The sequence below is a fragment of the Nuphar pumila genome, chromosome 3, assembly GCF_984573655.1.
Source record: "Nuphar pumila chromosome 3, dmNupPumi1.hap1.1, whole genome shotgun sequence".
Lineage (NCBI taxonomy): Eukaryota > Viridiplantae > Streptophyta > Magnoliopsida > Nymphaeales > Nymphaeaceae > Nuphar > Nuphar pumila.
The window spans coordinates 146,512,990-146,538,207 of record NC_143251.1 but is presented as its reverse complement, the minus strand read 5'-3'; the positions used below and the strand labels follow the sequence as shown (position 1 = coordinate 146,538,207).

General features: G+C 37.4%; 1 protein-coding gene across 1 annotated transcript; it reads right to left on the bottom strand.

The window, feature by feature from the left end:
* Nucleotides 1–222: 222 nt before the first annotated feature.
* LOC149844324 (uncharacterized) lies at nucleotides 223–23,464 on the bottom strand. The gene is made up of 8 exons (XM_090000505.1): nucleotides 22,919–23,464; nucleotides 15,648–15,795; nucleotides 15,386–15,536; nucleotides 15,166–15,291; nucleotides 15,001–15,081; nucleotides 2,044–2,236; nucleotides 1,449–1,719; nucleotides 223–841 (listed from the first exon to the last, which is right to left on the bottom strand). Exons 1-8 carry the CDS (start codon nucleotides 23,108–23,110, stop codon nucleotides 615–617), a joined length of 1,389 nt encoding a protein of 462 aa, XP_089856631.1. The 5' UTR covers nucleotides 23,111–23,464; the 3' UTR covers nucleotides 223–614.
* Between the last annotated feature and the right edge of the window lie 1,754 nt (nucleotides 23,465–25,218).

Genomic DNA, 25,218 nt, shown 5'->3' with positions numbered 1-25,218 from the left:
CAAATATACTGACCCATGGTGGGCTGGGCCGGCCCGGCCAGTGGGATGCCCGGCCCAGTGCCCACCTCTAGTAACAGCCCCTCAATTTCTTTTAATCTCTACCCTTGCCCATGATCTTCCTAGTCCTCTAATGTTCCACGCAAGAGTCTTAATGATATTGTAGAGGGATATCAGGATTATGAGCACACACCATTACATGCACCATATCAATGTTCGGACTGCTTCCTGCTGGGGCTGAAGATAACACCCCCCCATAACATTATGTTTTTAATAAAATATTCCAGGTTTTCTTACAGAAATAATTCAATCCAAACCATGTTCTCTACTAACAAGCAATGATAATCATTTCACCAATTTGTACATTGAGCACGAACATGAACATTGCCACGCTTGGCTGAATTCTCCCTTCATAAGCTGACAATGGACAACTTTAAATGATCCGAATTTGAGTTATACAACAATGAATAATCAACCAGAGATGGACAAACTGGACCATTGGTACAACCAAGAATAATGCAGGAGAGAATGTAATGATACAAGTGCAAGGTGCCATGTTCTACCCAGAAGCACTTCAATAATAATCCTTCAGTTGCTTCCGCTGAAGAATTGGCATCCTAGTTTGACCATACATGCACTAAACCATGTCTATTACCAGTGTAGATTTCATTCCGGTCTTCATCATAAAACAATGCTGTTATGTCCTCCAATGAATCTGCAACAGTGCTCCAGATTTTGGATGCATTCGCTCGTTTTCTAGGACTAATAGTAACATTAGGATCACATGCTCGAATCTTTGCCAGACATTTGCCAGTCAAGATGTTGCTAATGTTAATGGAACCAGCTGTGAAGAAAATGATCAAAAGCAAACTGGTTAACAGATTCATGTTCTTGTGTGTGTGTTTCTGTGGTACTTGGTGACAATCAATCAACCTGTGGGAGCTTGTTTTTCCTCAAGTTCACACTTCTAGGAACTGTTTGGACCAAAATCATATTGCAATGAGTAAACTTCTATCAGCCAACAGATTTAGAGAAATGAGAGAAAATCATAATAATTTTGACCTAAGTTTACCACAGTTTTGTCACCACCTTTCTCATTCCACCAGAGAAGAAAAAAACGGGTGAAAACTGGAGAACACAATTCTAAACTGGAGAACACAATTCTTGTATATCTGGGAATCCAAATTGCCAACTATCCAAGTAGCAATATGGATTCTAACAAGGCAGGCCTTTCGTGTCTTTGACCAATTCAATTTTGAGTAACAAGATAACCGATGGAAATGGTAGACAGACAAAGAAATGTTGATGCCCAATGAGAATTATCAAGGGCAAGAACAATTGTCACATTCCCAAACAAGCTCTAAATCTGACAGTGGCTCCTATATTTCATATCATACTAGAATCACATGAAAAAAATCAGAAAATAAGGAAAACTTGCATGAAAACCCTACCATTTCCCTCAGCCCAAGAATCATCAGGATCAGCCTTGCAGTAAGAAATTATTAGGTCTTGGTCACTAGTAATATAAATGTTGTTTGTATTGCAGTTTGGATGCCACAAAAGGTGGTCATCAAATGAAGTAACCAACTCTCCTCTGAAATTCCAAACAGCCACGGTCCGGTTCCGGAATGTCAAGAACAACTGGTTTTCATATAGAAAGATGAATGCTGATGGTGTCATGAATTCTGTGCTGCTCACTTCAGTCAGCTGTGCATTTCTCACCTGAAAAAATAATTGAAATTAATAATCCTTGTAGCAAGAGGGGACACAAACACACACAAACAGATAAATCTGGGTGCCAAGGCACATGTTCTAGGTTCCTCGAAAAAGGAAAAAAAGAGGTATATTGGTCTCTCCTAGTTCCACTGGTTATTGGAGTAAACCGGTGGAAGGCATCGACGTGTATATATATATATATATATATATATATATATATATATATATATATATATATATATATATATATATATATATATATATATATATATATATATATATATATATATAGAGAGAGAGAGAGAGAGAGAGAGAGAGAGAGAGACTTACATCAAGTATCTGAAGGTTCTCATTTTCCTGTTTGACAAGAAGTTTTTCATTGAATTGCTCAATGAAGTCTACCTTCTTATTTCGATGTAGGAGATGATTGAAATATTTAAGAACTGTACCATCCTCGATTGATAGGATTTTGAGAGGGACATGGCCGCTGGCCCTTGTAAAAATTAGTAGCATAATACCCGGGCTGTTACAAAAAACAAGTGATGGACAAATCAGTAATAAAGAAGCAAGACCTCTCTCTCTCATTTATTTTTAAATGTTCCCATTGAATGTTTTCTAGATCTGACCATACCGATATGATCTTCATAGTCTCTTCAGTGGAAAACATGCATTTGACATGGATACTGATTTCTAAAGGAATAAAAAAAACAACAGCACATAATGCACCAAAACCTTACAATAGAAAACAAAGAAGAGGTCCAAAGAATGTTTTATCATAAACAAATAATGACAAACACATCTACAAGGTCTGAATGATAGTTGCTGTTAAAATGTAATGATCCTTTTATATATATATATATATATATATATATATATATATATATATATATATATATATATATATATATATATATATGGATATATATATATGTATGTATGTATATATATATATGTATGTATGTATATGTATCTATCTAAGTATATATATTAATATATTTTCAAAACCCGATGAAGGGTATTTCAGTCTTTTCTCATTTTGCGCATATTCTCATTTGAGAATATGACTGTATTTTGCTTTCTTTCAATTCTTTTTAGTTTTTTTTTTTTTTGTATTTTGTGTCACATGGGGGCCCCTCAACATAGACCTCCAACATATATGTTGGAGCCCCCCCCCTCCTCCAACATTGTATAAATAGGGGTGTTCCCCTTCTCTTTTTTCTTATGCTTTTGTAAAGCCCCTCTTGGGACCCAATATATTGAAGTTGATATTTTTATGCTCTTGTGCATTTGTATCCGTGCCTTTGTGCACTTGTGAGAGTTCTCCTTTGTGCACACTTCGTATTTTTAGCATTGTGTTTATACACAAAATCTCTTTTTATAGAGATTTTTACATGGTATCAGAGCAATGTTGCTTGGAAAGAAAAATCGTGTGATTCTTCACAATATCGAGTGCCTCGAAAAGTGTGCCTTCAATTTTTTCGAGATTGGCATGAAGACTTCTCTTCATCAAATATTTTAGAAGATTACTACAAGAGTTAAAATCTCTTTGTGGTACATATTTTTCTCCTTCGTCTTATCTCTCTAATGGGTGAAAAAGACTCTCATTTCTCTCTTGGCTTTAAGCTCAATGGTTCCAATTATCACGTATGAGCCGGTAATATAGAAGCCCATATTAAAGGAAAAGTGCTTTGGGGGTTACGTTTAAGGCTCGATTGCGGAACCGGAGCCAAAAATTACTTTGGTTGAAAGAGGAGAAATCAAAATTCTTGAGGGAGATGAAAGAATGAACGCTCTTGAAGAATATAGCAAAAAACATGAGTGGGATATAAAGAACTTCAAGATTTTGTCTTGGATTTTCTCATCCATTGAGACTAGAATCAACGCCAATAACATAAAGTTTAAAAAGGCTTCTCAAGCATGGGAGTACCTTGAGAAGATGTACACTTCTATAGACTTGTTCTATAAGTATTACCTCCAAAAAAGGGCGCTAACCCTTCTTCAAGGAGAGATGACTATAAGAGAATATTTTGCCGAGCTTTCATCAATTTGGGATGAGCTTGCTATGCTCGAACCTAAGTGGAGCAGAGAAGTCATAGAGCTTTGTCATAAGCAACTTGAAGAAGATCATTTTTTCAACTTTTTGAATGGACTAAGGCCCGAGTTTGAGCAAATTAGATATTCTCTCCTATCCTCCTTTACTTCTCCCTCTCTTGAACACGTCATTACTAAATTAAGTGGAGAGGAAACCCGTATGGGCATTAGCAAGCAAAATCCAAGTGTTCTTGCAATGCCTACAAATCAAGATGAGTGTGATGGAGCTAATGTCGTTTCTAGGCCTGGGAACAACTTAAGGACATATAAACCTCCTCATTTTAAAAGCCAAAATCAAGGTGTTCAAGGCGGAAGAAGAAGTAAAAAAAATTGCTAGCAATGGCCACCACATCTCAACCATAAAAAGACGAATATACAAATGGAGCTCTATCTCTAAATCAAAGTGTGGAAGCTCTTCAACCTCTTCTTAAGAGGGCCATTTCCGATGCCGTTGTGTCTACTCTGTCTCCTCCAAGTAAAACTTCTTGGCTTTTAGATTCCAATGCTTCATTTCATGTCTCTAAGCATTTCCTCCCTCTTCGAATATTTTGAAAGTTTGCCACAATCTTTTGTTTCAACTGCGGACGACACTTCTCTTAAAATTAAGGGAATTGAAAATTTTGAAACTCAAAACTTCTTTATTCCAAAAATTAGGTTTATATCAAAATTGAATTTGAACTTACTTTCCGTCTCTCAACTCTCGGACCTTGGGTGTGACATTTAATTCTCATCTAATAAATGTTTAATACAGGATCAGCGGTCCGGGAGGTTGATTGGGAAAGGCTCTAGGAAGGGAGACTTATACTATGTGGATTCTCTTCAATTTTCAAAAACCCCTTTTTGTAATGTGGCCCAACATAAAGACATAAATGTTTGGCACAAAAGACTTGGTCATCCCTATTAAGTATCGTGTAATGCTGGACCCAGACCCAAACTGTGATTGCGCATTGACGCGCTTATTATGGCACGAATATAAATATTGTAATTTGTTATAGGACAATCATGTTCATAGCTTTGTAACCTAATACCTAATGCTTAAATACATTAAACCAGGCCACAATAATGTAAGTTGAAGTATCGTGAACCTGTGCAACCCCATCAACAATGAGTTTTCCTCTTCTTCTACCTTTCTTCTTCTCTCTTTTCTCTGTTGAAGATCAGATTTGATGCAAACGTAACTTCTAACATGGTATCAGATCAAGGTTGGATCTAGGGCTCGGTATTGCTCCCAAAGGTACGCCCATAGAGGAAATCTGTTTCTGGTCAGGAAAATATTCTTCTCTCTCTGTTTTCGATATTTTTTCTCTTTTGCAACCTACACCATCGTGTTTTCTTCCAAAAGGACGATTCCTTTTCTTGTATCTATCCCCTCTTAAAATTGTTTTTGTGTTTTCATCCGAAACACGTGTTTCCTATTTAAAGGTCTGTCTGAAACCCTATCTGTGACCTATCTTCAAGCTCGAAAATTTTGTTTCCCCTTTGAAACCCTAATCATAACTCATCTCTTCCTCGTGATTCTCCTTTTAGAATTAAAACTCGTGATCGATATTATATCCCAATCAAAACACGTGATTCCTCTTTTAGAATTTGTTCCTGTGTCACCTTATCTCAAAACTTGTCGCTGATTCATCTCAAATCACGATTCATCGTGATCTTGGTTCACACTAATCAAATACGGCATGGTCAGGTGGCTTGATTCATTAACATCGGATTGATATTTTGAATATTTACGTGATCTGATATCTGTAAAAAAAAAAAGGGCAGCAGATCCGAATTCCGTTATAATCAGTTCTCTTTTGGGATGAATTTAGACAGTCACGTTATCCTGTAGTTTGATAGTTCATTTCATTAACCTTCTCTTAGAGTATTTTCTACCTTATATTCACGTGTCTCATAATCATGGATCCTTCTTCAACCCAGTCCGGTTTGTCATCAAATTTTCTTAGCCAACTCATTTCTGAAAAGTTAAATAATTCTAATTTCCTGACTTGGAAGACGCAGATAGTTCCCTTTATCAGGAGCCAAGATCTCTTTGGTCATCTGGATGGATCAATACCTGCCCCACCAAAGTTCATCGCAAAGGAGGAAACAGGCACACAAGGGGCTGCATCTACCAAGCTTGTTCGCAACTCAGATTATGTCTCTTGGATGAGAAAGGATCAGGCATTATTGCCTACATCACATCTACTCTATCTCAGGAAGTACTAGTTGCTATTCCCGACGACTGCACAACGATGGAATTGTAGAACAGGTTGACAAAGACATACTCTTAGATATCTGAAGCAAGAGTTTTATTTCTCAAGCGTGAATTCCAGCTTCTTAAGAAAGGTGGTCTATCTATCATGGATTACTTGAATAAGATGAAAACTATTACAGATCAACTAGCCATCATTGGATGTGAAGTGTCAGACAAGGATAAAGTGCAACAAACATTGAATGGTTTAGGCCCAGATTATCATGTATTGGTGACATCACTGTTGTGCTTGTCCATGCTTCCCACATTTGAAGACCTTCGAGCAAAACTTCTACAATACGAAATGTCATTGAAAGGATCGCTGAAGATTCTGGTGCTTAATCTAACTCCCAAGATGTCTTAGCCACTGGGTTCTCCTTTGGTCGTGGTCATGGAGGAAATGGCTTCAGAGGAGGAAGAGGTCGTGGTAGATTTGCAGGTCCAGGTTTGCTTCCTACACCCAATATGCCATTCAACTCTAATGCGAAGAACCAAACTCAAAGAATTGTCCCGACATGTTACCTGTGCAATAAAAAGGGACATATTAAGGCGCATTGCTGGTTTAATCCTCAAAATAAAGGCAAATTGTAAAACATTGAGAGCAAGAAAGAAGATAATGTTACCAAGTCTGATAGGGAGGTGAAACAACTTTTGTTGGCAGCATTGTCTGGGTTACACTTGAAACAAAATGATCAAGGATCATGGTATGTTGATTCAGGAGCAGCGACCCATGTTACAGGCGATGCTGGTAAGCTTTCAAACTCGGTTCCTTACTTTGGTAAAAATAGTATTGTTACTGGAGATGGATCTCACCATCACATTTCTCACATTGGTAATGCAATCATTCATCTGTCAAAATCGTCTCTCAATTTGTCAAATGTTGTTCATGCTCCTAACATAAAAAAGAACATCATCTCTGTGTCTAAACTTGTTGATGATACACATTCTTATGTTGAATTCACTCCCTCTTCTGTGTATGTCAAGGATCTTCAAACGAGAGAGACATTCATTAAAGGGGAGCGAAAAGGAAATATGTACATATTCAAGGAAGATCCATTTGTGCGTACCAGTTCCGTCTTGAAGCCCTTATTGAAGTCTAAGTCTTTTCAGTCTGAGTCATCTAAGTCAGGTCCTGAGTCTATTTTTAGTCTTTCCAAATGTAATAAGCCAAGTCTTTGGCATGATTGTCTTGGTCATTCCAGTTATTCTTTTCTTGAGAAACTTGTATCAAGAAAATTAATTCCTAAATCAAGTTTAACTCTTAAGAACAGTAATAAAAAGTGTCCCAATTGTCAGATGCGTAAGAGTCATGTACTTCCTTTTGATTCTATAAATAAAAGAGCTTCAAGATCCTTTGAAATTGTTTATTCAAATGTTTGGGGTCCTGTGCTCGTATGCTCTTCTTCTGGCAGCATATATTATCTCATCTTTATTGACAGCTATTCTCGTTATACTTGGATATTCTTTATGAAGCATAAGTCTCAGACTTTTCCCATATTTCGCAACTTTCATGCTTTTGTTCGAAATCATTTCTCTACCAATATTCTACATTTTCATTGTGATGGAGGTGGTGAGTATACATCAAAGGATTTTACTGATTTTCTCCAAAGTAATGGAATAAAGCGTAGAGTGTCTTGTCCACATACGCCACAACAAAATGAGGTTGCTGAAAGAAAGCATAGGCATATTGTTGAAACGGCCATGAGCATGATGCACGACAGTAATCTTCCCATTAGTCTGTGGATAGAAGCATACCATTCAACTGTCTATATTATAAATCGTCTGCCTATGACAGTTTTGCAAAATAGTTCACCATTCTCTTCTCTTTTCGGCATTCAACCCGATTATAATGCTCTGCGTGTGTTTGGATGCATTTGTTATGTTCATATTGATGATTCTCTCAGGAATAAATTTCAACCAAAGGCTTCCAAGTGTAGATTTGTGGGATATGCTGATAATTATAAAGGTTATCAGTGTTATGACCCTATGACTAAGCGTGTTAAGATTTCCAGGAATGTTGTGTTTGACGAAAATAATCTTGGAGATGTATCATTTAATACCTGTCAAAGAATTCCCAGAGAAGAAGTTTATCATCCGTGGATGAATGCAGAATTATTTGTAGATGCTTATGGTGATTGTTCACCTCAGTGTACTCAAGAAACAAACTCGGCCGACCAAAATGATATTGACTCAGGTCAAGCATGATTACCTCAATCTGGTGATCAGGTCGGTGGAGCTTCACATATTGAAGAAGGGGCAGACCCGCAATTGCATCATATTGACAAATTTAAAGGGTATGTGTATGCGCAAAGAGAAAAAGGTACTCCTCCCTGCTCCTCACACTAGATCAGATACTTATGTGCCTGTTAGAAATCTGAGGAGTTCAAGTAGAATCAAACATCCTATTGACAGGTGGGTCAGCTACAATAATTTTTCTATGGATCTTCAACTTTTTTTGTCTCAGGTTGATAAGCATGATGAACCCATAGGGTTTCATCATGCAGTGAAATCAAACAAATGGATTGAGGTCATGAATGAAGAAGTGGAAGCGCTTCATGAATGTTAGACATGGGAAATTGTTGGCAGACCTCCTAACAAAAATGTTGTTGATTCCAAATGGGTTTATAAAATCAAATACAAACCCGATGGTACTATAGAACAATACAAAGCAAGGCTTGTTGCAAAGGGGTTTACACAGGAATATGGTCAGGATTATGATGAGACTTTCAGTCCCGTGGTCAAAATGGGGACAATAAGAATTATATTGTCTTTAGCCGTCAAACATGGATGGATATTAAGTCAGTTAGATGTCAAAAATGTATTTCTTTATGAAGACTTGAAGGAATAAGTTTACATGGAACAACCTCCAGGATATGCTGAGGGAGACCCAAGCACATACGTATGCAAACTAAAAAGAGTCATATATGGTTTGAAGCAAGCCTCACGCTCGTGGTTTGAGAGTTTTTCCTTAGAAATACAGAGGCATGGGTTATGTAGATCTCTCTTAGACCACTCATTGTTTATCTTCAAGGATAAAGGCATAACCACCTTGTTGTTGATATATGTTGATGATATTATAGTTACAGGGAATTCAATGAATCACATTGAAGAAATAAAAGGACTATTAAGTCAGAGGTTTAAGATGAAAGATTTGAGAGATTTGCGTTATTTCCTTGGCATCGAGGTAGACAGGAAGGATGGTTACCTGACCTTGACACAACATAAATACACACTAGATTTATTGAAGAAATTTGGTATGCAAGATTGCAAGCCTTTGTCTACACCGAGTGTCTTACATCAAAAGCTCAGTTCACAGGATGGAGATTTGTACCCAGATCCTACAAGATATCGAAGTGTGGTTGGTATGCTTCAATATCTTACCTTTACTCGCCCTGACATTGTTTATTCTGTTAATCAAGTGTCGCAGTTCATGTATGAGCCAAGAACAGGGCATATGGATGCAGTCAAGAGAATGTTGAGATACTTAAAAGGTACCATTGGAGATGGGTTGATGTATCAGAAAAGTTGGAAAAGAGGAAGCATGCATGATGTCACGATCTACAGTGATGTGGACTGGGCAGAAGATCCTGATGAAAGGAGGACGGTTTCCGGATATTGCATCTTTCTTGGGGAAAACCTAGTATCCTGGAGCAGTAGAAAACAAAAAGAGTAGCTAGATCAAGTATTGAGGCTGAATATCGATCAATGGCTGCTGCAACTGCTGAAGCTACTTGGACAAGACATTTGTTGAATGAATTGGAGGAACAAATCTATAAATCTATCTTATTGTGTGATAATCAAAGTGCCATTAATATATCTTTTAATCATATTTTCCATAGTAAAACAAAACACATTGAGATAGATCAGCATTTCATTCAACAGAAGGTTGAAGACAAAGAGATTGAGCCTCATTTCATTCCTACAGAAGACCAGGTGGCAGATTTATTTACAAAGGGCTTGATGAAAAACAAATTTTGGTTCTTGAAGAACAAGTTGTCCATGGTTCAAGACCATGCACAACTTGAGAGAGGGTATTAAGTGTCGTGTAGTGCTGGACCCAGTTTGGGTCTGACCCAGACCCAAACTGGGATTGCGCATTGACGTGCTTATTGTGGCACGAATGTAAATATTGTATATTGTTATAGGACAATCATGTTCATAGCTTTGTAACCTAATACCTAATGCTTAAATACATTAAACTAGGCCATGATAATGTAAGTTGAAGTATCGTGAACTTGTGCAACCCCATCAACACTGAGTTTTCCTCTTCTTCTACCTTTCTTCTTCTCTCTTACTTTTCTCTGTTGAAGATCAGGTTTGATGCAAACGTAACTTCTAACAATCCCAATATCACCAAGTTGTCCTATTTGGACTTTACTAAAAATCTTTGCAAAAATACTTTATCTTGTAATGATTGCATTCTTGGAAAAATGAGAAGTACGCCATTTGAACAAAGATCTATGTTTACCACTAAGCCTTTTGAAATTGTTCATTCAGATGTTAGGGGACCAGCACCCGTTATATCAAAAGGAGGTTTTATCTATTATGTGATTTTTGTGAATAATTTTTCACGATATTCTTGGATTTATTTTCTCAAACATAAGCATGAAGTTTTTTTATGTTTTAAATCATACCATATGATGATAAAAGAGCAATTTAATAGTAATTTAAAGATATTTAGGATCGATTCCGGAGGAGAATATCTCTCTAACGAATTTAAAAAATATCTTGAAGACTATGGTATTGTCCATCAAAGATCGTGTCCTAAGACCCCACAACAAAATGGTTTGGCCTAAAAGAAGCATAGGCATATCATTGAAACCACTAGAACCCTTCTTATTTCTTAAAGTATTCCAAAAAAAAATTGGGCCGAGGCAGCTTTTGTTTTTGTTTATCTTATTAATCGTCTTCCATCCAAAAATTTAGATAAAATTTCTTTGTTTAAGGCTCTATATGAAAAAGAACCCGATTATAATAGATTAAGAGTGTTTGGTTGTAAGTGTTTGGTCCTTATAGATAAAAATGATAAACTCTCTCCAAAAGCCATTCCTTGTGATTTTCTTGGCTATTCTGAAACCCCAAAAGGGTTTCGATGTTATGATGTTAAGAATGATAAGTTATATGTCTCAAGGAATGTTACATTTTTTGAAAATGATAGTGGTTTTGAAAAGAATGAACCTCATTTAGAAAATGCCGACTATTCCTTTCTCTTTGATCTATTATCTAAAGATGATGATATCTCTAGTGATGATGAATCAACATATAACAGTGACAATGAAGTGGTTGAAATCAACAATAATTCTAACCTTACTACCTCTCAAGAAGAAGATATATCTAGAAATCCTATCACTTATACTGATAGAGATAGACACACCTTTAGAAGTGTTATTGAACGATATAGTGAACCTTGTGAATCTATCTTCACACATGATTCAAATCCTAGAAGAACCGAAAAAACTAGAAAAACTCCCTCTAGATTCGTCTTCTTTGATTCTTTCTCCTAAATATCGGGCTTGCTTAAGTGTCATTCACTCATATTTTGAACCAAATTTTTTTGAAGATAATAAACGTTGTATTGAATAGAGAGAAGCCATGGAAAGTGAACTCAAAGTACTTAGAAAAGCCAACACTTAGGAATTTCAAACGCTTCCCAATGGAAAGAAAACTATAGGATGACGATGGGTGTTTAAAGTCAAAACCAAGAGTGATGAATCTCTTTAGAGGTATAAAGCTCATCTAGTAGCTAAAGGGTATAGCCAAGAATACGAGATTGACTATGAAGAGACATTTGCTCCAGTAGCTCGTATGGTTACTGTCAGATGTCTTATAACCATTGCTTCCATTAGAAAATAGAATATTTACCAAATGAATGTCAAAAATATCGTTTTAAATGGTGATCTTAATAAAGAAGTTTACATGGATACTTCGCCTGGTATGGAAATTCTTAAAAATAAAGTTCTTCGTCTTCGTAAAGCTCTTTATGGTTTGAAACAAGCTCCCAAAGCTTGGCATGATAGGTTTAACAATGTAATGACTGAAAATGGTTTCACTTCATGCTATACTGACACTGCATTGTTTGTTAAAAAATCTGATGCAGTTATTGTTATATGTTGAAATCTGATGCAGTTATTGTTATATTATTGTTATATGTTGATGATATGTTAATAACAGGTGATCATACCAAAGGAATTAAGAGTATTAAATCTATCTTGACTTCCAAATTCGAAATGTCAGACTTGGGATTTCTGACATATTTTTTGAGAATTGAGATTGCCTACTCTCACAGAGGTTATTTTTTGTCTCAACTAAGCTTACTTATGAGATTCTTAACAGATCAGATATCACAGATGATAAGGTCTGTAAAACTCCTGAAATAGTAGGTTCGAAGATGAAGATTGATGATGGGATTCCCCTAAAAGATCCCACAACTTACAGGCAACTGGTTGGATCTTTGACGTATCTCAGCATTACGATGCCTGATATCTCTCATGCAGTACATGTTGCTAGTCAATTTCAACATGCACCTACTACAGTTCATATGAGCGCCATTCTCCGCATCATCAGATACATAAAAGGTACTGTAAACAAGGGGGTATTTCTATCTTCTTATGAATTGAATTTAATTGCTTATACTAACTCTGGGAGGAGACCGAATAATCATCACTCCACCACTGGTTTTTGCATCTTTTTAAGGAAATGTTTAATTTCTTGGAGATGCAAGAAACAACAAAAGGTCTCACTTTCATCCACAGAAGCCGAATATAGAGCCATGACATCTACCATGGAAATCGTTCGGATTCACAGCTTGCTGGAAGATATGAATGTTCAAGTTCAAGGACCCACAAAACTGTGTTGTGAAAATAAAAGTGCAATTTACATTGCCAAAAATCACACATTTCATGAGCGCACGAAGCATATTGAGATGGATTGCCACTATGTTCGTGAAGAATACTTGAGAAGAACCATAGACCTCCCATATGTTACATCAGAATACCAACTGACAGACTTTTTTACCAAAGCGTTGTGCTCACCAAGATTTAACTTCCTTCTTGGCAAACTTTCGGTTATGTCACCACCCTAAGTTTGAGGGGGGGTGTTAAAATGTAATGATCTTATATATAGAGAGAGATACATTTACATATATATATAATATATATGTATATGTATCTATCTAAGTATATATATTAATATATTTTCAAAACCCGCTAAAGGGTATTTCAGTCTTTTCTCATTTTGCGCATATTCTCATTTGAGAGTATGATTGTATTTTGCTTTCTTTCAATTCTTTATATTTTTTCTTTTCGTATTTTGTGTCACATGGGGGGGGCTCAACATAGACGTTGGAGCCTCCTCCGACGTATATGTTGGAGCCCCCCCCCCACTCCTCCGACATTGTATAAATAGGAGTGCGCCCCTTCTCTTTTTTCTTAGGCTTTTATAAAGCCCCTCTTGGGACCCAATATATTGAAGTTGATATTTTTATGCTCTTGTGCATTTGTATCCGTGCCTTTGTGCACTTGTGAGAGTTCTCCTTTGTGCCTTTGTGCACACTTCGTGTTTTTAGCATTGTGTTTATACACAAAATCTCTTTTTATAGAGATTTTTACAAGTTGCATCTATAACTTTCTACAGAGACTAAGATATCTTCAAGGCTACGTCACATAAGCCACTTCACTTACCATGTGTGACCCCTTGTCAACATGACACTAGACATGACACCATGACATTCTGCGGACATAGTCAAATATGTGTGAAGCATGGTCAACAGCGTCCTGAAGTATATACATCTTAAAATTCGTCATTGATTGTATTACATTTCAATTTTCAACTTATATTTATTAATATAATGTTGTAGAATTGTTGTTCAATAATTTGTACTTAAGATTAGTACTAGACAGTGGACTGCCTGACCCAATCAGTTTTTGGCCAAGCTTGACTGGGTCATTGATGAGCTGGACTCTGTCAAGTCCAGTTCAGGTTGGGCCCACGCCTAGTGCCTGGCCCATGGGCCTAAACTGGGTTGGGCTAGCACACAGATCTATATGGAAAAGGAGCCAGGCTGGGACTTGTCAATCCTGGTCCATCAAGAGCCCCAGCCTAAGCTTGGCTTGGGCCTGGCCACAGACCTGATCACTGTTTACAAGAAAAATATATGGGTCGGGCCAAGTAAGCCCAGCCCTGACTTTTTTTGTTGGGCCAGGCTTAAGCCTACTTCGAGCTGGCTCGAAGAGGAGGCTCAGGCCCAGTTCGATGTCCACCCTTAATTCATAAGTGCCTCAGGTTCAGTTGAACCCATCCTTCATCAAAAGAATAATTGTTAATCTACTTTAGGAAAGAGTATCTTTTTTGTGTCTATGGCTTGTCATGCGTTTGTCACCTGGGTATGGGTGCGGGTACAGAGGGTACAACACGACAATTCCAAAAAAGGTGGGTCCGGGGACATGGCTAAATATATACTGAAAAATATATATTATATATCTAAAATATATACTGAAAATATATATTATATATTGAAAATATATAATATAATATAATATAATGTAGGGCACACAAAATGGTGTGTTCGGTACCTGCACCCGTGAAAATGGCGTGTTTGGTACCCGTACCTGTGTCGACACGGGTACACCACCCAAAGTGCCGTGTTGTGGTATCTCAGGTTTGTATGCTTGTAGCTATCTTGCTTCAAGTTTTCATTTGCCCCCTATTCTCATTTTTTATTTTTGCTTTTTTTCTCTCCTCATTTTTAGTACCATTCACCTTCCTTTCATGAAAAACAAATCACATAGTTCAGACTTCCAACAAAAAACGTAGGGTAGGCCTTTTGAGAAATCGCTAAAGGCTACTATTGACTAACATAATTTTTCTCTTTTAATTCATCAAAGCATGGAACTTGAAATTGCTAAGATAACCAAAATAACCCACATACACACACACATGGGGGAGAGGGGGAGGGAGATTTGCACCTGATTTTAATTTCTTGGACATGCTCATCTGATATAGAGTACAATAGCTTATAGTTTTTGAGGTCAAACACCTTGTATATGCTAAAATAACCAGAAAAAGAAAAAAGGATGAGGGCTCAAGCATACATGCAACGAAAAAGCATCCAAATTCTGAAAGATAGATACCTGTTCTGTGCAGAATAAGTAAGAACCTTTCCATTTACATCATCAAACTCAACAAATCCTGGCCATTTCAAGGACTCGGACTCGAAAAGTGGAAACCCAGCATCAGGTTTACCACGTTTGATATACCTAAAGGAAATTTTCACATAAATTTCAACAAACCATATCCAAGAAGGGAACCGGGCATATTGCATGAGTCAAAAGACTCAAAACCCATACTCACTCAATCTTGGTTGTTCTGCACTTCAGAGAGCTAAAGTTATCAGAAGCATAAACCGAAACTGTAATAAGTGACTTGTTATTCTTGTTGTAAAATAAGCTCCGGATAACTTCATCAGGGCTCACATTCAAAAAGCATATTCGCTTGTTAGTCTCTGTACATGACAAACATAAATAGGTCAAATATGCTTTCATGAAAATGAAAACTAAAAATAAAGATCCCATCTGAATAATTTTTATTTTTTAGGATGCATAACCATCCAAACCTCTGCTAAATGCTGCACATACACCAGACTGTGTGAGAGCAAAAACAATGTCGTGGGCAGCAACTATTTCATTTATTGTAGACCTCTTTTTCAGAAAGTGAAGTTGCAAGAACCAGTCAGCTTTGGGATCATGTGTATCAAACTCTTCCTGTAGGAAAGTTCATTAAACTCATGACAAATGCCAGCAAAGAGAAAAAACATACTCTTGAAATTATAGATAGCTCATTTACCCAATTGAAAACATTATCCATAGCTCTAGGAATTGTCAACACAAAAAAATTTGTTTCTGAAAGTTTTTCAACATGAAAACCTCATGCAGAATAAGAAAAAGAAAATAATGCAAATAAATTTCTTCGTTTCATGCATGCACCTATGTATGCTAAGTAGTATATATGACATTCACTTTTTCACAAAAAACCAAAATTCACCCACTTTCGCTTTTCTTTATTTTTTAGCACACTATGGTCTTATGTAAGTGGGTGAAATTCCCATGCATTGCAATTGTAGCAATCTATGAGCCTCAGGGCGGTGGCCTGTGGCCCTTAGGATTCTGAGTGAATCGGTCCTGAATCAACTGATGCCATTGGCACAACTGTTTCTGCCTCTAACAGGCTTTAAATCACTCAGGATGCTCTGTAGCAATTATATATCATCCAATTTCATAATTAATTGATAGATTTGATGCATGCTATTGTTAAATTATGTAATGTTATATATGTATATGTATCTACTTATTATATATATATATATAATATTTCTAATTGTTTAGCCATAGGGGTAGTTTAGTCTTTTTACACATTCTTTTCGGAATATGTTTTGTAATTCTTTTTTTTTTCTTTTTCTTTTTATTATTTATTTTTTGTTTTTTTTTTGTAAAAGGTGAAAAGTACCTTGGAGGGGCCCACCATCTAGTCGTTGGGCCCCTTCCAACAGTTACATTTGTGACAGTTGGAGGGGCTCCAACGGCTAGAGGTGGAGCCTCTCCAAGGACTCCACCTCCTCTATTTAAAAGGGCTCTCCCCTTGTGTATTCTTATGCTTTTGGGATTATAGCCCAAGCACTTCTTCAATCTTATGACTCTTGGGTATGCTTTTGCGCATTTGTGAGTTTGTGTTGTGCTTTGTGTGCACAAGTGTTTCAAGTGTTCTTGGTGTGCGTACGTGTACGCATTTGTCTCCAAGAATATTGCAATACTGCTATTGGTATCTTGTTAAAGATACTTTTATATGGTATCAGAGCTTGGTTGAAGGAGGTTCGTGCTTCTATTTATTTTTCGAGTGCCTCGAAAAACGTGCCTTCAAGTTATTAGCATTTGAAGTGGATAACCTTCTTCGAGCAATATTTTGAGAGTCTCTTTTGTTAAGGAAGGCGTGAAAGTTTCTTGAAGTACGTTTTATTTTTCAACTTCTATCCTCTCTAATGGGCGAAAAAGACTCTCATTTCTCTCTTGACTTCAAATTGAATGGCTCAAACTATCATGTTTGGGCCGGAAACATAGAAGCTCAAATAAAAGGTAAGGGTCTTTGGGGATACGTTCTTGGTTCTATACCGGAACCCGAACCAAAAATTACTTTGGTAGAAAAAGGTGAAATCAAAATTCTCAAAGGAGAAGAGAGGAACAAAGCTCTTGAGGAATACTCCAAGAAACATAAAGAATGGGAAATGAAAAATTTTAAGATTCTTTCTTGAATGTTTTCATCGGTTGAAACAAAGATAAATGCCAACATTATTAAATTCAAGAAAACATCGGAAGCTTGGCATTATCTAGAAAAAATGTACACGTCAAGAGACTTGTCACACAAGTATTATCTCCAAAAAAGGGCTTTGACCCTTCAACAAAATGAGATGTCCATAAGGGAATACTTTGCGGAATTGTCGTCCACATAGAATGAACTCGCAATGCTTGAGCCTAAGTGGAGTGGAGAAGCTATTGAGCTTAGATACAAACAATTGGAAGAGGACCATTTTTTTAATTTTTTGAATGGTCTTAGACCCGAGTTCGAGCAAATTTGGTCCTCTCTCCTTTCCTCCTTCGTTTCCCCCTCTCTTGAAGATGTCATTACAAAGCTAAGTGGGGAGAAAACTCGTATGAACTTTAGCAAAAACAATTCAAGTGTTCTTGCTAATTCAAGTAATGAAGAAAATGAAGGCGCTAATGCCGTATCAAGACCGGAGAGCAATTTGAAAACTTAAAAGCCTCCTCACTTCAAGAATCAAAATTCAATTGGTCAAGGTGCAAAGAAGGACTATAGCAAGCTTACATGTTATTTTTATAAAGAACCGGGGCACATTAAACCTATATGCCCAAAATGGAAGAAAATACTTGCTATGGCCATGACATCTCAACAAGAGGAACGGCCATCATCGTCAAATGGGTCTCTCTCTCTTTATCAAATTGTAGAAGCTTTGCAACCTCTTCTCAAGGGAGGAATTTCCGGAGTCGCTATGTCTACCTCTTCACCTTCCGGTAAGATATCTTGGCTTTTAGATTCCGGCGCATCTTTTCATATGACTCCAAGTGTTTGCTCCCTTTCCATGCGATGTAAAATTCACTTCTGATAAATGTTGGATTCGGGATCGCCAATCCGGGAAATTGATTGGGGAAGGCTCTAGGAGAGGCGAACTCTACTACATTGACTTTCTTCAAGTTCCCAAGAATCAATTTTGTAATGTTGTTCAAAACAAAGATATTCATGTATGGCATAAAAGACTAGGACATCCCAACATTGTTAAAATCTTTTATTTGCCTTTTATTAAACATCATTGTAAAGGAGATTTTGTTTGTAATGATTGTATTCTTGGGAAAATGAAAAGTCTACCTTTTTTTCAAAGATCCATGTTTTCAACAAAGCCCTTTGAAATTGTTCATTCCGATATATGGGGACCCGCTCCTGTGATATCTAAATGAAGATTCTCGTATTATGTTATTTTCGTGGATGATTACACTAGGTTTTGTTGGATATACTTTCTTAAACATAAACATGAAGTTTTTTCAATGTTTAAAATGTTTCATATGATGATTTTAAATCAATTTAACGGAAGTTTAAAAATTCTTAGGTCTGACTCTGGTGGTGAATACCTTTCAAATGAATTCAAGAGTTACCTTGAAAGTTATGGTATTATCCATCAGAAATCTTGCCTGAAAACCCCACAACAAAATGGGTTAGACGAATGAAAGCATAGGCATATTATTGAAACAACTAGAACCTTGCTCATTTCACAAAACATTCCAAAGAAACTATAGGCTGAAGCCGCCCTTACTTCGGTATATCTCATAAACAGAGTTCCATCAAAGAATTTGAGTAAAAATTCTCCTTTTGAAAAGTTGTATGAAAAAGAACCTGATTACAGCAGGTTAAGGGTGTTTGGATGTAAGTGCTTTGTCCTTAAAGATAAAAATGATAAGCTTTTCCCAAAGGCCATTCCACGTGCCTTTCTTGGTTATTCTGAAACCCATAAGGGTTTTCGATGTTATGACATTAAAAATGACAAACTTTATATTTTCAGAAATGTGAGTTTTTTGGAAAATCCTAGTGGTTTTGAAAGTCCAGAATTACATAATGAAAATGTTGATTATTCTTTTTTGTTTGAACTATTAGCCAAAGATGATGATTCTAGTGATGATGAGTCAAATCAGAATAACTCAAGTGATATTGATATTGAGGAAATCATTTCTCCGCTTCACTCATCTCACCAACCTATTAATGAAGGGCCATCTAAAGATCCCATCACCTATACTCATAGAGATAGAAGCACTTTTAGAAGTGCTCTTGAAAGATATGATGATAGTCAGACTATTCCTCAAGGTGAGAAAAATCTTCGTAGAACTGAAAGACACAGAAAAGCTCCCTCTAGGTTCATATCATATAATTCTTTTTCACCTAGATATAAAGCATGTTTTAGTGTCATTCACTCCTACGTAGAACCAAGAAACTTTGCGGAAGCTAGTAAAAGTCCTAAATGGATAGTTGCGATGGAAAATGAACTCAGAGCTCTAAAAAAAGCTAAGATATGAGAATTTCAAGTTCTTCCTAAGGGTAAGAAAACAATAGGGTGTATATGGGTTTTTAAAGTTAAAACTAAGAGCGATGAATCTCTTGAGAGTGCCAAGAGTTATATTCAAGAGTATGGGATTGACTATGAAGAAACTTTTGCGCTTGTGGCCCGAATGGTCACTGTTCGATGTCTCATCATTGTAGCATCAATTTACAATTGGAACATCTATCAAATGGATGCTAAGAGTGCCTTTCTGAATGGTGATTTGAATGAGGAAGTTTATATGGATGCTCCACCTGGAATGGAGACTCTCAAAGGAAAAATGCTTCGTCTTAGAAAAACGCTCTATGGCCTAAAACAAGCTCCTAAGGCTTGGTATGATAGGTTTAACTCAGTAATGTTAGAAAATGGTTTTTCTTCTTGCTTTACTGACACTGCTTTGTTTGTTAGAAAATCCAATGCAGGAATTGTGATTTTGCTGTTGTATGTGGATGATATGCTCATCACCGGAAGTTATTCTAATGGGGTTAAGGATATAAAATCAATTTTAAAAGATAAATTTGAAATGTCTGACTTGAGTTTTCTAACTTATTTTTGGGAATTGAAGTAGCATACTTTCATAGAGAGTATTTTTTATCTCAAACTAAGCTTGCTTCTGAGATCATTGACAGGTCAGGTATTACAGATGAAAAGGTTTGTGAAACTCTTGCTATAGTGGGAACCAAATTGAAGATTGATGATGGTGTTCCTCTTTCGAATTCTGCTCCCTACAGACAGCTTGTAGGATCATTAATGTATCTGAGTATTACCAAACCAGCTATCTCTCATGCAGTGCATACTGCAAGTCAGTTTCCGCATGCACCAACATTTGTCCATATGAGTGTTATCTTACGAGTCGTAAGATACATTAAGGGTACTATAAACAAAAGAGTTTTTCTATCTTCTTCGTCTGATTTAAAGTTAATTGCTTATACTAACTCTGATTAGAGAGATGACCCAAATAACCGTCATTCCACCATTGATTTTTGTGTGTTTTTAGGAGATTCGCTAATTTCATGGAGATGAAAGAAGCAGCAAAAAGTGTCTCTATCATCAACTGAAGCCGAATATCGTGTCATGGCAACTACTACCATGGAAATTGTATGGATTCATCAGTTGCTGGAAGATATGGAGATCACAATCGAAGGACCTACCAAGCTATGCTGTGACAACAAAAGTTCAATTTATATTGCTAAGAATCACACTTTTCATGAGCGGACCAAACACATAGAGATGGATTGTTACTATGTTCGTGACACGTACTTCAAAGGAGTCATTGACCTTCCATATGTCACGTCAGAATATCAGTTGACAGATTTCTTCACCAAAGCTTTGTGTGCTTCGTGCTTCAACTTCCTTCTTGGCAAACTCTCGATCATAATGCCCTAAGTTTGAGTGGGGGTGTTAAATTATGTAATCAATCATGTAATGATATATATATATATAAGGTAATACATATCCATATATTAATATATATATATATGTATCTACTTATTATATATATAAAATATATATTTCTAATTGTTTAGCTGTAGGGGTAGTTCAGCCTTTTTCACATATTCTTTTCGGAATATGTTTTGTAATTCTTTTTCTTTTTCTTTTTCTTTTTATTATTTATTTTTTGTTTTTTTTTTGTAAAAGGTGAAAAGTACCTTGGAGGGGCCCACCATCTAGTCATCGGGCCCCTTCCAACGGTCACATTTGTGACCATTGGAGGGGCTCCAACGGCTAGAGGTGGAGCCTCTCCAAGGACTCCACCTCCTCTATTTAAAGGGGCTCTCCCCTTGTGTATTCTTATGCTTTTGGGATTATAGCCCAAGCACTTCTTCAATCTTATGACTCTTAGGTATGCTTTTGCGCATTTGTGACTTTGTGTTGTGCTTTGCGTGCACAAGTGTTTCAAGTGTTCTTGGTGTGCGTACGTGTACGCATTTGTCTCCAAGAATATTGTAATATTGCTATTAGTATCTTGTTAAAGATATTTTTACAGCTATTAGCACTATCACGACACACTGTCAAATCAGCAGATATATGTGATTATTTAACATGCATTCCTTTACAAACCATGAAGATGATCAATGTCACTGTAGGCAAACAAACATGACCAAAGCTGCAATCAGCTCTCTCCCCTATTACTTATTGATCTTGTTAGGGGAACTTATTGTTAAGCTTGTAAGCTGCATTAATAGCATCTAGTTGAGAACAATTGGAAGGTCAAGATATTTACTACATATAGAAGAGACCAGGACTTGCTTATTTCGGCTCATGGGTCATGGCATGAACCAAACATGGATTCTCCACCACAATTAGATGAGAGCATCTGTGTTTCAGGAATTGAGACAAAGTACAAAACCATGGGAATCTTAAGTCCAAGCATAACTCTGTCTACAATGAGTCTGCATTCAGATGCCAATGTTTTCCCCATCTGGTTGCCTTAGTTGTTCCACCACTTTGCATATTGGGGTCCACACATTCAAGAGTCTGAAATTGGCTATGTCTAGTTTTCAGTAATGGACTAAATACCCAAATTATTATTCGCTATTTTGGTCAAACATTCAGCCTAGGCACCCTCTACAGGGCTAGTGTATATAAGCTTAACAACTTGATCTGTATGGACTTTGGTCAAGGGGTCAAAGGAGTTGGACACTATTGCTGATACATAACTACAAACTTGTAGACACTGCCAACGCTGTTATATTGGCGATTTGTTTTCAATTGAAATGAAACAACAAGAAGAAAATTCACGAAACACAACATTCATATTATCCATCATCTTAACTGAGAACGAAAGAAATAAAAGTTGGGAAATTGAAAGAAAGAAAAGGACTTAACCCAGTAAGGAAAAAAAAAGGAACAAAGCACCAAGATTCGAAAATAGTATAGCACAATGTGATTAGGGGCATTGTCAAATATAAAGTTTCGCATCTCCAACAGGGGCCCTCTTGTTTCTCCAGGCCCACCGTAGAGAACGGTACCTCTGAACAAAAAAAATGAGAACATCGCAACTTTCAAATTTGAATAACTTTCAACTCATCCACGAACTATCCCAGTAAAGTTTCCACTTTTCAGATTAAAATCGAAAGCAAATAAACAACAAAAAACTGGCAAAGCAGTAACAACGCTAACAACACTGTCCCAAAAAAGTCGGGGGGGGGGGGGGGGGGGAGGAAAAACCTAAAAAGGGAAAGTAGGAAGAAGGGGAAGATGGTGTTGGTGGGAAGCATAGAAATGCTGACCTGCAACTGGATGTTCCTAAATCGCTCTTGAGAACTGTTCTTGTTGAAGAGACGGCTTCCCTTGGCAGAGATCTCCCGCCGCTGCAGCTTCTTCACGCTGTTGACGACGTCGTCCGAATGCGGCCTCTTCTCCGCGAGGATCCGGCGGCCGCTGCAAGGACTGGGTCGGACGGACACCTTTCTCCCACCCATCACCACCACACAACAAACCAACCCTCCCAACACCACCCAACAAGCACAAGCAAGCTATCCTCCTCTCCTACCCCTCCCGTTGGTACACCCACCCGCAGATCGAAGGGGTTTGGCATCTCAGGTTCGATTGCGAGAACGAACCATCAATCTCGCCGCCCTTCCGCATGAACATACCTCTCTCCCTCAAAAATCCTAGAGACGCCCCACCCCTGGTCCAGTCTGTCTCTCTCTCTTCGGTGACTGACACAGTGGGTGGGTGTCCCTCTCTCTCTCTCTCTCTAGTCCGAGAGGGTAGGAGAAGATCGGAGAGGGACGAGGGAAGGGAAAGGGGAGAGAGAGAAGCGAGGAAGAAGGCACCCGATGGTTTCTGTCGGATTTGACCACCCTTTTGAATACCGCTTCTATCGTCGCCGTCTTTTCAAATTTACAATATTTGAAACAAAAACAAATTAAAGAATTGAAAATGTGCACGTGATCCCTAAATTTCCGATATAAGAAATAAAAAGAGTGGAAAGGAAAAGAAATGAGTTGTGATGCAGCTGATGCTCATGTATTTTGCATTATCAACTTGGTACTATTAAATTTACACAAATGTTTTTTTTCTTTCTAAATCTAAAAGATTAGCTGCAACTTAAAAGTATAATTAAATCAATGCACATTTTAAGGTGCCACTTGTTCTCATACGTTAACCTAAGATAGGAGAATTAGAGATACGCGCCATATATATATATATATATATAGATCTATGAATCCCTACTAAAATTCAAATCCGGATTTTGGTTCTCAAAAGCTACCTTGTGGTTATATATCAATTTTATTAATCCATTTTGGATTGAATATGATCTGCTGAGAAATTGACCAGCCTAATTAGTTGACTTATTTAACCAATTAATCAGCCGACTTGTGAATTTTTCATGGTTTCCAGGTCAACCCACGAAATTATAGTGACGAAAGAGTGAACTTAGAAATCAAGACGGCGTTCTCTTCCACTGTCGTGTGTACACAACCTGATGGCAATTTGATTTATTTTTTTAATTGGAAAGATGGTGGGCTTTTTTTGGTAGGAGCTGTTAGTGCACGTCACCATGTGTTGGGACGTTGCAAGTTCAAAACCCGATGATACGTTGTATTACCCAGCTGGGCTATCAAAACAAAAAAAGATGGTGGGCTTTTTGGAAAAGCAAGCAATCACAATTGACTGTTATGGGGCTGTGTTTTTGCAATCGCATATTCCTGGCTTAGCCCCCTGTGTGGCACCCCATGACCATTCTTGGCAATTTGAAAACGAGTCCAAAAGTTCCCATAAAAGTGGAGTTGGGTTAAGGTTGAAAAGAAACGGCAGCTCACTACTCCTGAAAGCTAAAGGTGGGCACTGGGCCGGTTAGCCCACAGGCAGGCCTGCCATGGGTAGTGCCTGGGCCAGTATATTTGGCCCTAGCCCAGCCTGACCCGACACAAGCTGGGCAGGGCTGGGCTACGGGCCGGCCCATTATTTTGTTTTGTTTTGTTTTTGTATTGTGTTCAAGTTTCCGCGTACGTAGGGTTTCAGGTTTCTCATGCAGGTTAGTTTTCACAATATCACATGCACAACGTCCTTCATCCGTTCCCCACCCACCCACGATCGGTGACCGGATATCTACGAGTCTAGCAAGCATGTTGTTTTTAGTTTTCTTCTTCTTTAGCATATGATATGACGTTGCTGCGTTTTATCTTTCACATTTCAACTACTTGATCCAAGTATGCATACTTGTTTTTAGGTTGTTAGTGGTCTCGCGGGCAAAGGCATCCATAAACATCTTAAATATATGAGGTTACAAGGTTAACGGTTTACAATAGTAAAAATGATAATTAATATAAAGATAGAATTCCATATCTTCACAAACTACAAGTTATTCTCTCATGAGATGAAAACTGTTGAGACGTGTCTTGAATTCCATGTCGCTTGAAGAAAAGCATATTGAGAAAATTTTGGAAAGTCTGTGGTGGTAGCGGCAAGACCGGGCTGATTGTAACAAGGTCCTATAAATACTCTTTTAGGGTTTTCTTGATGATAACTTATTTTGTGATCATGTGGGTTTCATGTGGTTTTAGGGTTTTTTTCAAGAAGA

Excerpts from the sequence above, each read along its gene's own strand:
- LOC149844324 (XM_090000505.1), bottom strand. The coding sequence starts at position 23,110 with ATGGGTGGGAGAAAGGTGTCCGTCCGACCCAGTCCTTGCAGCGGCCGC. Across the intron at positions 15,796-22,918 it reads TTAGGAACATCCAGTTGCAG|GAAGAGTTTGATACACATGA; the intron begins GTCAGCATTTCT and ends ACTTTCCTACAG. Across the intron at positions 1,720-2,043 it reads AGAACCTTCAGATACTTGAT|GTGAGAAATGCACAGCTGAC; the intron begins GTAAGTCTCTCT and ends TTATTTTTTCAG.